Source organism: Quercus suber, unplaced genomic scaffold (assembly GCF_002906115.3).
Source record: "Quercus suber isolate HL8 unplaced genomic scaffold, Cork oak 2.0 scaffold_779, whole genome shotgun sequence".
Classification (NCBI taxonomy): domain Eukaryota; kingdom Viridiplantae; phylum Streptophyta; class Magnoliopsida; order Fagales; family Fagaceae; genus Quercus; species Quercus suber.
The window spans coordinates 121,504-139,106 of NW_027070215.1; the positions used below are offsets into that span (position 1 = coordinate 121,504).

The window sequence follows — 17,603 nt, forward strand, 5'->3', positions numbered from 1 at the left end:
CTCTGCACACGCTTAGAATAACAAGCTACATCTCATGTATATACTACCCAAAAAAAAAAAAAAAAAACGTAATCAATGTCAGCAAAATGATCCATGCAAGAAAGTCAAGCATTTAACCTAGGTCTAAACATAAAAATTTAATCTTGCATTTTATAAAGGTGTGCAACACAAGTGTGAAGAAACAAATCTGATCTTGCATCTAATAGAGCATGCAATTCAAGTCACGCTTGACGAATCTCCACTTGCCTTGAAATGAATCAAGCCTTACAAACAAAATTTGCAGACTGTCAAATTTAAACAAATTGTCCCCACTTTGTTAGACTTCTCTCAAGCCATAAATGCCCCAAGTGCTAATCTTCTTGTAATTCTTAGTAAATTATGATTCTTCTTCTTCTTATCGGACTTGGATTTTTTTTTTTTTTTTTTTTTTTTTTTTTTTTTTTTTTGGGGACTGGGTTGACGAGAGTAACATGACTTGTGGGATTGATCAATGTTTGTACTATCCAAGCCATGGTTTGGCTTCAAAGGAAAAAAAGAAAAGAAAAGAGAAAGTCTAAGGACACATCCAACTCCATATCCAAATCCATAACATGTTTAAGTCTCATCTTGTGATCGATGCACCTAGATTTTATTTATTTATTAAATTCCTACGTAAGTCTCATTTGTAAATGCTGAAATCCAATCATAAAATGACACCCAAACAAGTAGTGAAATTGGACATAGATTAGGGTGTGGTCATAGTTCTTCTCAAAAGAAAAACCCTAGCAAAGAAAAGTACCTAGTGGAATCATTAACAAAAACAATGGCAAAGAGATATACAGCGAATAGAGAAAAAAAATTTGAGAACGTAAGGATATAAGTTTTCTTTCAAAGCTATGGGCTGTGATTGGCTGTGGTGGCAATAATGGGGTTTAGGAGAGAGAGAGAGAGAGAGAGAGAGAGAGAGAGAGAGAGAGAGATTTTGTTATGTCCACGAGGGAAAGTTTGTCAAGTGATGGGCATAAGATCAACTTGCAGAAATTCTAGGACACGTTTTTATTCAAATTAAAATTTTCTAATTTATATTCCGCGTCATTTTAATTAATCACACAACAAAAAAAGTAGCAAATGTGTTAATAATAACAAACCATAAAAAACCTATTAATTTTTTTTCCCCCAGGGGGAGGAGAGTTATTAAGGAAAATAAAAGTAATCAATACTCAAAAAGTTTGTTGATAAGTACTTATTGAAAGAATGTGAGGTAGAAGATCATGAAATTTGTAAGCCAAAATTCTTGTAATTTTTACTGTTGCTCATCAAAATAACAGTCCTTGTACTAATAATAAAGATACCGATAATCCTAATTTAATCTTTTGGTATAAATATAAATTTTGGAAAAAGATAGGACTTCACAAAAATGAATATACATATAGGTGCGCAATTGAACCAACTGCACCAACCTAAGACAAATACAGATCAGGGGTCCAAAAATACCAGATTAAGGTTCAGCGCATGAATTAAAACATGAATTGAAAGACTTCCTTAGGATGGCGCTCCAGTGTCTCAAAGATTGGAAACTCCACTCAATCACCATCAAGAGCAAAGACTACTCTTGTGGTTGTGGTCATGGTCAATGGCGTCAGGAAGCTGTTCGTCGTGGTCACTGGCGATGGGTGGTGTGCTGCTCTGATACCATTTTAAGCATTGGGAAGTGTGTAGGCTTAAAATTAATTACACTAACACAACATCATACCAATCTGTCCCTCATAAGTATGCTACTCAAAACAGCTATGATGAAGGAAAACATTCACCTCACATTGAATCGTTAGCTATAACATATTGAATTTATGTAGCACAAACATGTTTTTAGTTTACTAATAAGCCAACTCTGCACAGAAAACTTTTTTCTTTAATCAAAATGCTTTGTTTCTTTAGAAAGAAAGAAGGATGTGGCTCACATGATTCTAGACTGCAACAAAAACAAAGAGTATTGTCTTGCAGGGAAACAAAAGCACCATGAGTTACAGAGATTAAAGAAACATCTAAGACAAAGCAAAATAAAACAATATAATAGCTTATATTCTCTTCTTCAACAAAAGAAAGGGTAATAGCTCTAATAAAAAAAAATGAGTGCAAAAATATAAATTGGTAATGAATTTACCAAAAAACACTCCTCCCTTTTTTTCTACGGAATGTGTTTGATCCAAATGCATTCCTCCTCTTCGTTAAATCAGCTGCATCTCCTTGAATCCCCTTCTCCAAATTTATTACTAACAAATATGATAGTCCTTTAAGCGGATGTAAAGGTAGGAAAGCAATTAATATGTTAAATTACACATGTACTGATAATACAGAAATCATATCAAGAAAAGATTGGAAAACTATACTGCTGCAGAATTGAAACATTGTGATCACTTGAAATTAAAACAAGCTGATCTAGTCCAATTGAAAAATCACCACTGGAAGATGGAGGTGGTTCTAATGTTCCTAACACCCAGCAAGTAAATCATCTTATATTAAAATAGCATTAAAAAAAATTAATTCAGTGGCCCATACAACAAGAATACAATTAAAAAGCTGTGTTGCACCAAGTTACAGTAGAAGAACAGCTAATTTTGACGAAGATAATATAGGACAATGGCATAGGCACAGGCATCAAAGGTTGGAAAAAGAAGTCCAACATCAATGATAGCTAAACGTAAAACTTGAACCCTGCTACAGCGTATAATCTAGCTACAAATAGAAGTTCTCAGAGACTCAGACCAACATAGGAAAGAGCAAGGAAAGGGCTAAATTGTTCTTCAAGTAGACTAAAAAATTTGAAGTAGTTATACAAAGATATTCATAGAATACAGGAAACTTAGTGGTTTACAGGTGCTACAAGAAGCCCAAAAACAAGGTTGAAGCCCTTAAGAAAGAAATGTTGCCCAGCAATACAACTAACAAGGCCCTCCATGCACAGAATGAGGGGGGAAATTAACAAAAATAGTTTAAAATTTAAAAAATAAATGATTCATGAAGCCAAATCCAAGCAATTGAAGGCGTTGTCAACTTCATTCCATTTTTAGGTTTCATTAATTGCATTAGATTGACTTCGTAACACATAAAAACAGACTCTACTCATTACTCTTCATGGCACTATACAATCTATAATTGTAGCTTTGTCAAGAAGCACTCTACTCATTACTCTTCATGGCACTACACAATCTATAATTGTAGCTTTGTCAAGAAGCAAATATATGCTAAAAAAAGTGTTTAATATTAAGAGTAACTAACCACAAACCCATGCAATGCGTGCGAATATATATATAAAACATGCAATAAGGTGTAATAATAAAAAGTAAGACTTACTTTAAGTATCTCCATTTAAAAAAAAAAAAAAAAAAGAAGTTTTTTACAAGTATTCTTTATCTTTTTATCTATACAAATATATCATTTTATTATTTGTTTTTGTTTGATTAAATTTTTTTTAAGGTGAACCATATTTTTTATTAAACAATATTTGCCTAATATACAACTATACTTTATAAGTTTCAAATTAATTATTCGAATTTCTCATCTCTTAAGGAATAAGAAGATTATCACGATAATCAAAACTCATCACAAATTACAATGTTATCTTAACCAAAATTAAAATGAAACCAAAGGAATAAAAGATAGACTTTATAATAATTTATTATTCAAAAAATTGGTAGGCATATTCAAATTCATAGTCATGTAGATTGTGTTTTGATATAAACTCAAATTCCTATTTCAAAAAAAAAAAAAAAAACCCTTAGTATTAACCCAAACCAAAATCCAACCAATGCTATAAAGGAAGAGAAAAGACTTTGTAATGGGAAATTGAAAAAACACAATACCAAAACACATGTTTGAAAACAAAACCATCAACCTTAATTAGAGTATAAGAAAGAACAAAAATTCACCAAAAGAAAGTAGAGAGAGAGAACTCAATTCTTGTGTGAGAAAAATATAAATTGAATGGAAGAAATGAAATCAAATTTATACAAAATAAAATGGGAAGAAGAAGAGTTAAATTATAAAAAATAGAAAAGAATGAAGGAAGTGTAGTGACGAAGTAGAGAGTAGTGGGGGAGGTAAAGAGGCAAAGAGAGAAGGAAAAAGTTGAAGAAATTGTAACCATAGGTGTGGAATAATAGAGAGAAGAAGAGGTTTTTGTTTTTGTTTCTTTTTTTCTTTTTCTTTTTTCTTTTCTTTTCTTTTTTTAAGAAAAGTGAGAAGAAAAGTTTAAAAAAGAAAATAAGAGATAGAAAATAAGTGGATGATGTGGCTCATTGATTGGATAGCAAAATTTATTGCATATATATATATATATATTTAGAAGGATGGAAAAAAAATGACATTCAATGTTCAAACGAGTTTTCAATATAGACCATAGACAATTAAAGTTTATGATGGTGTGTAGTACATCATGTTGGCCACAAATAATTAATTTTGCAATAGATAATCAATAAATATATCATTTTTTTTTTTATAAGTAAAAAGGTGTATATTCAAAGAGCTACCTCAAGAAAATAAATATATCATGCCACTTCTATTTTGACATTGGTAACAAAATTCTAACATTTCTTCATCAACATCAAGCCCCTAACTAAAAGAAAGTTTGCTATTTTCAATGGTTGAAACCGTTGAAAAAAGTATTAGAAACTGTCGAAAAAGTATTTTCAACGGTTTAAGTAACCGTTGAGAATCGCCACTGAAAACTATGTCGAAATTTTTTTTCTACAACCTATGTGACCGTCGAAAAATGTGATTCACCTTTATCGACAGTTATTAAACATCGAAATATTATTAAAAACTGTTGAAACATATGTTGTCTTGAAATAAATTTCAACAATTTGAAACTGTTGAAATAAGTATTTTTTTTTTAATAAATAAATAAACAAATTTGGATGCTGTCCTTCACATGATCAAAATTTAATAACCTTATTCAAAATATAAACATAAACACAATTATGCAATTCCAAATTAAACTCCACTCTCATATAAATACTAAAGCACCAATCTAATTTTCAAGTATTCAAATAGTTCCAAGTTTTCAAAATGGCTAATTAAAAGAAAAAAAAAATTGAAAACAATTATGCTCCATCAATTATCCTCAAGTATCAGATATATGAAGAAGTGCCACTTCCCAACAAGAAGGCCAGGCTCATGGCAAAAGCTAGTATCAATGAAAAAAAGATGACACATCCTTTCTTCATGTACTTCCCTACAGAGGACACCCCATCCCTCCTCCCATAAAACACATACATCCAATACATCCACTCTAACAAGCGCATATCCACCCAATTTGCTCCAGGTTTCATTGTTGATATTACGTTATTGTGTGCATCAAGGACAACGTGTAAACCATATAAATTAGGTAAGACTTAGGCCTCGTTTGGGAGAAAGGAATTGAATGAAATGAAAATGAATAAAAAGAATATTTTTTTTTTTTTGATAAGTAAGAATGTTATATATACGAAAGTCTACTCTATGCATGAAAAACATAGAGCAAACCTAGGAAAAACAAGAAGAAAACTGAAAAAACAAAAAAGAAAATCAAACAACAGATAAACTACAAAAGATAAAGAGAGCTAAGAAAAGAGGGGAGAGAATCACTAGTCGTGAGTCCCCAAGCCCGAGACCAATCAAAAAGAGTCCCACTAAAAGAGGCAATCATCTGAACACCGGAATTATCCAAATCTTCAAAAGTCCTCCGATTCTGTTCCTTTCAAATACACCTTAGGATACACAGCGGAACTAAGTTCCAAATCTGAGACGAATGCTTCCCCAACCAATTCCACTAGTCAAAAAGCAAATCTGAGATCAATCTAGGTATAACCCAAGACAAACCAAAAGTTATTAAGACAAAGTTCCACAACCGATAAGCCATCTCACAATGACAAAGTAAGTAGTCTACCGTCTCTCCACAATGCCGGCACATAATGCACCAATCTACAAAATCCAATCCCCTCAATCTTCTCAAGTTATCACCTATTAGGATCTTATTCCAAGCTGCACGCCAAACAAAAAAAGAAACTCGCCTAGGGGCCTTTACTTTCCATATTCCTTTCCAAGGAAAGACAATTGAGGGAGAATCTCGCAATTTGTTATAATACGACCGAATGTCAAACTCCCCATTGGGCTTCAACTTCCATCTTATCCGGTCTCTAACATCCATTAGAGGAATATTAGCTCCCAATATACGAAGAAAATGCAACCCTTCGTCCATCTCCTAATCATTACATTCTCGAATAAAACGAACATCCCAAAATCTTCTATCCTCCGCCCCCTGCCTTAACAAAGAAGTTTCTAAAGATGCCTCCTTGTCCATAACAATACCATACAGCCTTAGGAAAGCCACTTGGAAAGGTTGATCCTCATACCCCCCATCCTACCAAAATCTCACTCTATTCCCTAACCCAACAACAAACTAACAATTCTTGCTAAAATCCTCCCATCCCATGCGAATACCTCTCCACAAACAACACCCATGAACTCCCCTACCTAGCTTTGAGGTCCATCCCCCCCCCCTCCTCCCCAAATTCTTCCCCATATTTTGAAGCTACCACCATCCTCCATAACCGACCCTCTTCCATCCCAAACCGCCACAACCATTTCCCCAATAAGGCCCTATAGAAAGTAGTAATTTTCTTATTCCAAACCACCATTAGCTATAGGCACACAAACTTTATCTCAACCAACCAGATGAATCTTGTTATCACCCATAGAAAGTCTCTTTGCAACTTTTCAATCTTATTAGCCACATAAGTAGGAATGGTGAATAGAGATAGAAATAGGTAGGAAAGCTAGATAACGTACTCTTGAGTAACGTCAAACGACCCCCTTAGACATAAACAACCTCTTCAACCCGGCTAATTTTCGCTCAATTTTTTTCAAAATAGGATTCCAAATTGAAGGGAATTATGTGAAGCCCCAACGGCATGCCAAGATAAGACATAGGCAAAGTTCCAACTCTAACAGCCCAAAATTTTCCGCTAGGGCATGCACATCACCAACCTCCCCAATTGGAACCATTTCACTCTTGTGCACATTTACCTTCAAACCTATTACCGCCTGAAAACTGAGTAACAACAACCGAATATGAAGAATTTGCTTCACATCTGCACCACAAAATAGGATAGTATCGTCTGCAAACAAAAGATGTGAAACACATTCCCACCACCCCCTCCTACCCTCAACTTTAAAAACCGTGGATCAAGCCAGCTCCTCCACTCTTTCAACATCCATTTCATTCCCTTATGAACTCCCAAACAGAGCCTTAAGTGAGGAGCTACCTAAATTTCATTAACTGTGTGGATCAAAAAGTCAAGCCAAAGGTAAAAAATTGAAATTAAGAGTATTGACAGACCAAAATGAGCAAGTCACTTAATATAAAAACACATAGATCGGCTTCACACACAATGAGCAAGTTAGTGGAGCAAGAGAATCAGTGCACTACAAATATTGATAATGTAAATGAAGTCAAATTGACTCAATAAAATACCAAGGTTTCCGGAGAATAATTTATCTTAGATCAACCTGACTTTTCTTTGCTTAGAGACACGGTCATACTCCACATGATAGAAATAAAAATCACAACAGCCTAGAACCTATATAAGGAGGTTCAAAAAACAAATGCCATGAATTGGCACCCCTTACGATGAAAATGATCTATAAAAAAACACCAAACACACCTCTGTTTTAATTCCAAGTGCCAATGACAATACAGCAGCTATAATCAAGATGATAAGGTTTAAATCTTGCCAAGCTTCCCCAAGGAACCTCTGCAGGAAAATAATGGAGCATGGAAACAAATAAAGAAAAAGAAAAAGACATAAACTCAAAGAAAAAGAAAACCCATACCCAAAAATTTTCTTTATTCCTCCTTGCTATTTCTTTTATTTTACAATGTCTATCGCTTTGTGCTTGCCTCATTTATATGCAATTGGTGACCTTAACCCAAGCAGGAATAAAGCAGTTGGTTCTTTATTTGCTAGCTACAACTAAAGAAAGTTTTAAATAGCTATAAAAATTTATATTCCTTTATATAGTTTATTTAAGATTGTATCATTCCCTTTTTGAAAGCTTGTATCATTCCCTTAGGATGCAATAAAGGCAAAAACTTATCTTAAGTTGAAATGATTACAGACCAACTAAAACTATTGAAAAATTAAGTACAAATTCTCTAAAAATAGAAAGGCAACTACCAAAAAGTGCAAAATACTACAAGCCATAAAACATTGACAATGGCATGGTCAAAATACAAGAATAATGCTTTAGGGTGCAGAGGAAGGCAACAATATAGGAAACTATTGAAAGAGAGAGAACAGACGTGTATGAATACTTAATTTATATATTGCTGCGTGTGTATTTCTGTACATAGATGGACAACATATATAGGCCCAATGCTAGTTGACTAGAGGGGACAAAGGATCCTTGATTGAGACTAAAATCAAGGACTTCCAGTGACTTTAACATAGAGCTTGATGCAAAATGTCTAATTAGCTAGCTAACAAATAATAATGCCACTAACCTATTGATGGATTCCTTACACTCTAATTTTAGGAACTTACTACTCCAACTTGAACATCATCATGTATTTAGGGAAGCTAACCAATGTGCTAATGCATTGGCCAAGTTGGATTCTTACCTTCCACCATTTTTTATGGGGCAGGTACCCTTTGAGCTATAACTCATTGGCAATCATGATTTGGTCATTATTATCCTTTGAATAGGTAACTGCTGCAATATGGATGAAACATGTTGTCATGGGACACTTCCATTTCATCGCAACAAAAATGGATGGTTGAAGCTTCGTCATCCATTCCATGTCAGTTGCATTAGAGAATACGGGAAATGCAAATATGTCAAATATTACAGTGAATTGTTATGTAGGAAACTTCCATTTTCTACCACTTTTTCCTATATAACCAAGAAGGCATACAATAATGTGATGTGGGGGAAAGGCAAAGGGGACACCAATAAAGAAGACAATGTCACAGGAAAATCCTTTCCAATATTTACTCATAACCAAATCTTGACCTCATAATTTAAATCAGTTATAATATACAACAAAAATTCAAATGGTGACTATGAATATTATCATGAGTTGACATGCAGCTTATACTTCACAGAGCAGTTATAATATATTACAAAAAAGTTATTTAAGGTCAAATTTTCCCTACATTGTTCCCAAAGAAGAAACAAAGTATATAGGGTACAACAAAGTATACCTTGTTGTTTATCAAAGCAATGATGAACAACATGGTACAACAAAGTATATATTGGTCACTGCTTTGCAACTACCAGCACACAACTTCACAAAATTTTTGATCTATTGCATTAGAGCCTCCTCTAACAATATTCTTCCATTAAACATTGTAGCATTTCTCTGAATCCAAACATGATACATTGATGCAGCCCAAACTAGTTTTCAAAGGGAGGATTTGAACCCTCTTTTCCGCAGATTAGTTAAGGGGAATTATTTGAACCCTCTTCTCCCCTTTCTTCTCTTCTTAGAGTTTTATTTGTCAAGAAACTCACTTTATCATCAAGGTACTTCATCAGCCTATAATTTTGTCTAGTACTTACTCCTTGAAGGGAAATTTCTTAAACCAAATCAATTCAAACAGATTAGTCTAATGGCTCCTTTTTCCCTTCACTGCCCTCTAGCAAATTAAGCTCATACAATGTCTAATGCCATATTCGAACTAAAGATTAGTCTGAAACCAACAACCAGCCAATATTGGTGAAACCAAAACCTCTGGGACATGGTCCCATAAATACACCAGGGAATGTAATCCCAAAAAATCAGTACAATTCCTGATTTTATAATTGTTTTTTAGAAAATAGTCGTGGTTTCACTACAATATTTCACAAAGAAACTATAAAATCAGAGTAACTTATTATGAATGCTATGGCTACAGTTTAAAAAAAATAAATAAATAAACAGTGAGGAACAAAATAGGAACCTAAAAGCTTGAATACTAAGTTGTAAGCTCTAATAAGCATTTTTAGTACATTAGTTTTAGCTGCGAGATTTATTTATTTATTTATTTATTATTTTATTTTTTTTAATTCAATATCTATAAATAATTAAGAAGATAACCTATTTTCCTTCATTTGCCTAAATTATCTCACAAATCAAATAGAGCAAAACTGAAAAATATAAAATAAATAAATAATAAAAAGAAATACAAGGTAGAGCATTCATGGGGGGTAATAGGAACATACTCTGGAGCTTCTTGTCCATATATTTGTTTGCAAAAACTACAAAAATTCAAAAACAAATTAGAATCTAGTTTGTAAAAACAATGAAATTGAAATGAAACCCTAGAACAAATTGCAGATGAGAGAGAGAGAACAAGAAATTACTTCTTCAAGCCCCTAATTATAAATTCCATCAATCATTAATCCGAAATTGTTTTTCCACCTCTAATGTGTTATGTTATGTTTTGAGGCAGTATTAGGGTTCAAATTAATTTGGTTAAGTGTGAGATTGTCCTGGTCGGCTTAGTTCGTAATGTGATAGCTTAGCTAGTTAGCCTAATGTAATAACTTAGCTAGTTTGTTGGGTTGTTCTGTGGGAGCTCTTCCCATGACCTATGAGGGTTCGCCTCTTGAATCATCATTAAGGCAAGTACTACTTTTAAAAAAATAATAATAAAGGTTTTATTACTAAAAGACAACTAATAAAAAGCACAAGTTACGCTAAAAAAATACCTCTCAATTACAAGCAAAAGAAAGTGATTCAGTTGACAATCCATAGAGTAATCTAACAACAAAGATCTTCAATTGCATTTTAGAAGCTTGCACGTCTTCAACTGCACAAGCAGCACCAGTCAACGAATAAGAAACTCCTATAGCAAGGAAAAAGAGTGACTGCTTAGAGTAGTCATCCAATAATAAAGAGAACAAAGAAAGAATTGTTTCAAACACCCCAGTACCACTCAAACGCCATATTAAGGTGAGTTCTTCTTGGGATGTTATTGTGGAACAGGTGGAGAGAAGATTAGCCAGTTGGAAGATTTTTTTAAGTAGCTGGTAGGAAAAAATTATTTATGTCAAAGGATGGTAGAGTCACTTTGGTTAAAAGCACTCCCTCAAGCTTACCCATCTATTTAATGTCTATTTTGTCCATGCCTACAGGAGTTGCTAATAAACTTGAAAAGCAGCGAACAGATTTTTTTTTGGGGGTGGTTTATGTCACGCCCCGAACCCAAACGGGTTCAAAGCATTAGAAAAAAGAACCATCAAGAGAACTTGTCATTTTGAATTGATTGTATTCCACAGAGATCCGAGGTTGTAAAGAGGATAAGCTGTGTTGGAGGCTGTATATACAGAAGGGTTTCTAGGTTAGATCCTATTGCAGAGCACTAGCCCCTATGGGACTTGCAAACTTCCCTTAGAAAAGAATTTACAAGCCTAAAGTCCCAACAAAAGTGGCATTTTTTCTTTGAGTTGCCTCTTCGGGGAAATCCTAACAGTGGATAACCTAAGGAAGTGAAACACTATTTGGTGAGTTGGTGTTGTATGTGCAAGGGGGATTGAGAGACAATGGACCACTTGTGGCTGCATTGTCCCATTGCTAGGGAGTTGTGGGATATGGTCCTTGCCCTTTTTGTGGTTTAGCAGGTGACGCTTGAGAGGGTTGTCAACTAACTAGCATGATGGCAAATCCGTATTGGGCAATGTTGGAATAGTAGGATATGGAAGTTCATTCACCATGGCTTGATGTGGTGCATTTGGAAAGAATGAAATTCTAGAAACTTTTAAGTGTGCAAGAGGACAACTCTAGATTTGAAGTTGCATTTCCTCAAAACATTATTTGAATGGTCGTCGATGAAAGAATGAAATTCTAGAAACTTTTAAGTGTGCAAGAGGACAACTCTAGATTTGAAGTTGCATTTCCTCAAAACTTTATTTGAATGGTCGTCGATGTAATGAAGTTTATCCTTCTCCAACTTATTAGAGTTTTTTTACCATTGTACTTTTAGAGATTAGTTTTGATGTCCATCTAGTATACCTCCTAAGATCTATGTACTTGGTTACTCCTAGTTTGTCTAATAAAATTTACTACTTATCAAAAAATCAAGTTCCTTAATGCTTGTGACCTTTGGAAATATTCAGAATCATAAAGAAAATAATAGCTCCAACTTTGAGACATTATTAAAGAGTTCCTGCATTGGACACCATTCTGCAAAATCCCACACCTCTGTCTAGCTAAAAAGACTTCTACTTATTCGACAATGCCAATGTAGTAGAGCTATTTATATAGCAAAAAATAATTAAATAAATAAAAAATGAAATAAGAGAACATATTTGAATGGCCAAGACTGCCTCTTGCTATGATACTAGGTGCTGCATTGATTGGAATTATGCAATAATCCCCAATATGGACGCAAAGCGCGCTACTAATTAAGCTAATATAGGACCCATTATTGAGGTGTACCAAGAATTCAGCCAAATGTCCAAATAACTTTTAGTGCATCCACCTACACATAGGTTCCATAGCATTAGGGGTAGTGTCAAAGCCAAAAAAGAATAGCATAAATTGATTACTACCATTAAACTCCAATATATTTGCAAATATTGGCATAAATTTTTTTACTGCCATTAAATTGTTAGGATGATGCGCCATATTTTAAATTGACAAATAGAATGAATAGATAGATAGAAGAGAGAGAGAAAGAGAGAGAGTGTGTGTTTAATATAGGAACATGTACCCTCCAGCGATGAAGCAACGACGCCCTGATGCTGTTTGAGTCGTAGTCAGAATCACTTCCCATGTTGTCCAATTTTTCATTGTCCCAGTAATCTGCATCCTTTGAATGCTGAAGAAACTCATCAGTGTCACAAGAGAGATGGCATAGTCACTCTATAATTCTCTCCATTCGCACCACTCATCACAATAATCAACAAATTGAACATCCCACTCTCTAACAAATCTCAATTTTTCCAATTGAAACAAACACCATTTGCACTCCAAATTAATGTGCATTTGAAGATGAATTTTATCAACAATGAAAATAATAACGAAGTCCAAATTCACATGCCATTCATAAAAAGAACAAAAAATCACATGCTGTTCAATTAGTAATAATGCTAATGGCTAGGTTCTTGTGATAACAACATTATAACATAATAGGCATTAAGGTCCAAACAAACCAGACTAAACTCAACACTTCAAATAAGATCTTACTCAAATGACACTTACCCATAAATATATAATCTAAACCCTAAAAAGGACATATTATGACACTTTGCACCTTTTTCTTTTGACATTAAGGGTGTCTGTGACTAGAGATTTCGAACTTAAGACCTCAAAGATCTCGTATTCTCGTGAGACCTTAGTAACCACTAATACTATTATAACCATCCAAAGACATAATTAACTAATATGGGAACTTAATCAAGTTTGCTTTAGGCTCTATAGTCTATACATAGCATCCATTAAATAAAACTTAAGAAACACATTATGGATAATTAATTATCTTAATTTGCCAGAGTCTACAACAACATTAGAGTTAAGAGGCCAGTGGAACTCACAAAAACCTTTTCTACTATAAAGACTTGAACAAAAACAGAGAGGCTGAAATTATTAATTCAAACTGACCTTTTGTAGAGAGAAAAATGAAGCCCAGTCTTCGGGCAAAATCTGTTTGGGTACGAGAATGAAGAACCAAAAAGGGACGAAAGTTGCAGAATGCAAACAAGCATATGGTTCAATCAAAATATATCCGAAGGAAGACCAAAAGCATATCATTATTCTGTTTGTTTTTTTTTTCCCCAATGGAAGCCACGAAATGACCCACCCTGCAAACAATTTCGCTCTAAAATTCATAAAGCTGAAGCCCAACCTTAAGATCTCAACCCAACATATATACAGCAGACCCACCCAACATCTTCAACCTACCCGTATTGAAATTAATCCACTTCCATCGATCGCATCATAAACTAATAATGGACACTGAAGCCCAACTCAAATTAAAATCCAAAATCCAAGAAATTAAAATTAGAAAACCAATAACAATTTTCAAATCACGTTCAAACCCTCAACTTTTTCCAAAATTACATTTTTAACCTGAAATTTTTCTTACTTAAATTTTAAATCCCAACATTTAACTAAATCACATTTCAAACCCCAAAACTCTCTCAAATTTACATTTTGGTCCTTAAAGTTCCTAAAATTTCACTTTGATCCCCAAAATTTCCAAAATAACAAAAAATCCCCCAAGCTTTTCTAAATTATGAAGAAACCCCTAAACTATTCTAAAATTTCACAAAAGCTTCTGAGGTCACAAAAATACTATTTCAACCACAAATTTCAGCAAAATAAATCGAATGCCTGCAAGATTAGTAAAATTATCCGATGCCATTCAAGATTGCATCCACAATTCAAAAAATTTGATCATTGTGTTCCTTCTTGTCTTCTTGCATAATCAAAATACTTTAAGGGAATTAATTGTAAATTTAATTTGTTGTGCCATGCTATGGAATTAGGTAAGCCCTATTTAATAACAAAAATGCAATTTATCTTTCCTTCAAATTATTCAACAAGATTATTGAGATCTTAATTTTATAAATTATTCAATTTTTAATTCTTTATAGAGTCAATGACAAATAGAAATCATTGCTTTTGTGTGATTCTATTAGGATGCTTTGTTGCCGTCTTTGAGAATATCTCAAAAGTTTATTGACTCAAGGTGGATCTCAGCATCAAGGATCCATTATAAATAATTTTGACTTGAAATATAAGTCCGGTTTGGATACAGCGTTTGTGTGTCTGCGTTTCCAATTTGAATGTTTTGCCTCTTTTTTTTTTTTTTCTTAGTTAGCCGTGTTTTTTGACTTTCGGTCAGTGTACTATTCAGCAACTTTTTTATTAAAAATGGGTCTCATGATACTATTCACACATTTAAAAATTATTTTGTTACAGTGTTTTCAGTTTTCAGCAAAATAAGTTGTATCCAAACGGACCCATAAGGGCAATGAATTCAAGTTTTGAAAATTTGGACATTATCTATGCCAGAGATATATATTAACATTAAATGAACAAATATTTATATCATGTAAAATATAATTAAGTAATACTATGTTTAATCCAAATTCTTCAAAAGTAATTTTTTTATAAGAATCAATAATCAATAATCAACATGAAACATAATATAAAACATATGTATATAATATGCCTAGCATAAGATGCATAAAATTTTTAATCCATCAAATAAAAACAAAAATTTTAAGCATGAATCAATGTGATAACAAAAAAAATTATATGGTAAGATAACTAATTTTTGGGAGAAATTTATAGTGGGTTAAGTGTCACACAACCTCTAATTCAAGTAATAAACTTGTCTTATACACAGAGTAGAATGAACTCTGACTTTTGCTATTATGCTAATATGTCTAATATATTGCTTAAATTTTTACAAACCAATTTCCTATGCATAGGTTTTAGAGTTATTATTGGATTGTAATTTTGTTATATTTTTTTTACAACTATTTTATATAGCAAATTATGATTAATTATTTTCTACTTTCACATATATGCATCCACTATTTTTAGTCTACTATATTAAAATTATGGAAGAGTTATAACGCAAAAAGAAAGTAGAATTTTTCTAGGTTTTAAGGTGGTAGTTGGAGGTTGGCGGGTGTAGGTTTGAGAATTCATGACAACCAAGTCATTGCTTTGCTATGAAGATGACCGATGGACGCCATAATAGTCTACCTACTCATAATAATGTATAGAAAGAAATTGTAATGAGAAATGCTACATTACATGGTACATACACAATAATTTTCTTCGTAACAATAACAAGTTTTTATTGGTATTGACTTAAAAGTCCGTTTACCAAAATAAAAAGACTTAAAAGTCCATCGTTGAGAGGACATTTTGCCAGCCAATATATGACAACTCTACCTTTATTGAATTCCAGTTTGCAACTTGCAACTTGTAAATAAAATTGTCGTTGTCACCAACATTTGTCATTAGTCGACAAGTGATATTAATTTGCCTGAACGTACGGGGTACATTTCACCGGTAAATTAACTCTATACGTACATGATATTAAATATATGCAGTTAGGTTATTTCTGCCCAAAAAAAAGTTGCATTCATCTTTTCTCTCTCTGTCTCTCAAAAAATCAAATGAGTATGGTCCTTTAAATTTTGTCGAGTACTCTATCAAATAGATTTTTTTTTAAATTTTAATTATTATTTAATAATTTAATGGATTAGATTTTGTCATGTCAACATTTCACTAATAAAAATATTAATTGTTTTGTTTACAACATTATTATATTATTTTAAGAGTATTATTAGTGGAACGCTAATATAGTAGAATCTATACTCTTAAATCATAAAATAGTGATTAGGATTTAAAGAAATTTATTGGTAGAATACCCTAGGAAATTTAGAGGATCTGAATCCGTATAAAATGAGCTGGGTAACTCTTAGGACATTTGTCAATAGACAACTGTAAAATAATTTTAATATCGTTTTTATGAAAAATATATATCAAAAAAATACTGTAAAAAAAGTTAATTATTTATTTTTTTCATAAAAAATTTCTTAAACTAGTATCTCTAGGGCATTAATTAATATTTTCCTAATTTTATTATCATAAATTCATAACCTTGTCACACTCTTTCCCGTCATATATTACTCTAGGAAACTAATTATCAATAATAATAAAAAATCATGTGAACAGTTGTGAAGTCATAAATTTTTTCATGGGGCCAAATTAAATATAATAAGGTTCTTAAGTAAAGAAAAAAATTGCTTAAATACTGTTTGATGGTAAAAAATAATGATCAGGAGCGAACTATATAGGTTAAAACTACCTCTAAAAAAAAGTCTGTTCTTCTTTCCTAAATTTTTTTAGTACGTTCAAATTTATGTGATTATGTCAATCGTCACTTTATTTTATTGTGACCAAACAGACTGATGATGTGATTTTTTTTAATTATTAGACCAATTTATGAAAGAAAAAAAAAAGACATGATATCAAATAATTGATCACAGGCATGATAGAATCAACCAAAAAAAAAAATATCCATGGTTTTTTACTGGAAAAATTAAGATAAAAACATCCGATACTAGGCTTAGCACCAAGAATTGATATAAAATCATTGTATAATTGATTAATTTCCTTTATTTATTGATAACACTTTAATATAATTTTTTTTTTATTTGGTCACTTCAAATGAAACTAGCAAAAAGGTAAACAGTGACATCTCTATTACTTAAAAATAAATAAAAAAAATAAAAAAATCTTAAGTCAAGTGTGAGCAATTTGTAAACCATTAGTTTTTTTTTTTTTTTTTTGATAACAAGTTGTAAACCATTAGCCTAAAAGATATAAGACTTGTTTACTGGTATATGTGTTTAAATAACAGTTTTCAGTTTTTTTGAAAATACGTGTAAGTGAAAAAGTATATGAAAATACGTGTAATATTGTTTAAAAACTGAAAACATGTATTTGAACTCGCGTACCAAACGGGCCATAATTTTTTGACCTTTTATTAGCTTCTGGAAAAAGCACATAACCAAATCATATAGCTCAGGTAAGAGACTTAATACCATATATCCTCAATAAACAAAGTCGCGTAGAG

At 32.5% G+C, this 17,603-nt stretch overlaps 1 protein-coding gene across 14 annotated transcripts; it reads right to left on the minus strand.

The window, feature by feature from the left end:
- Nucleotides 1-1,334: 1,334 nt before the first annotated feature.
- LOC111995625 (uncharacterized) lies at nucleotides 1,335-13,944 on the minus strand. Of its 14 annotated transcripts, none has more exons than XR_010626505.1 (8): nucleotides 13,601-13,944; nucleotides 12,711-12,818; nucleotides 10,932-12,479; nucleotides 10,708-10,808; nucleotides 10,219-10,254; nucleotides 7,849-9,593; nucleotides 7,680-7,769; nucleotides 1,335-2,249 (listed from the first exon to the last, which is right to left on the minus strand). XR_010626505.1 is itself a non-coding variant. In XM_065767152.1 (5 exons), the coding sequence occupies exons 1-5, from the start codon at nucleotides 13,826-13,828 to the stop codon at nucleotides 2,250-2,252; spliced, it is 480 nt and encodes a 159-aa protein (XP_065623224.1). In that variant the 5' UTR covers nucleotides 13,829-13,942; the 3' UTR covers nucleotides 1,335-2,249. The 14 variants fall into 14 exon arrangements, 2 of the variants coding, with proteins under 2 accessions (XP_065623224.1, XP_065623225.1); XR_010626501.1 differs by having other exon boundaries at nucleotides 10,708-10,844; XR_010626500.1 differs by lacking the exon at nucleotides 10,932-12,479 and having other exon boundaries at nucleotides 7,849-8,727.
- Nucleotides 13,945-17,603: the final 3,659 nt, after the last annotated feature.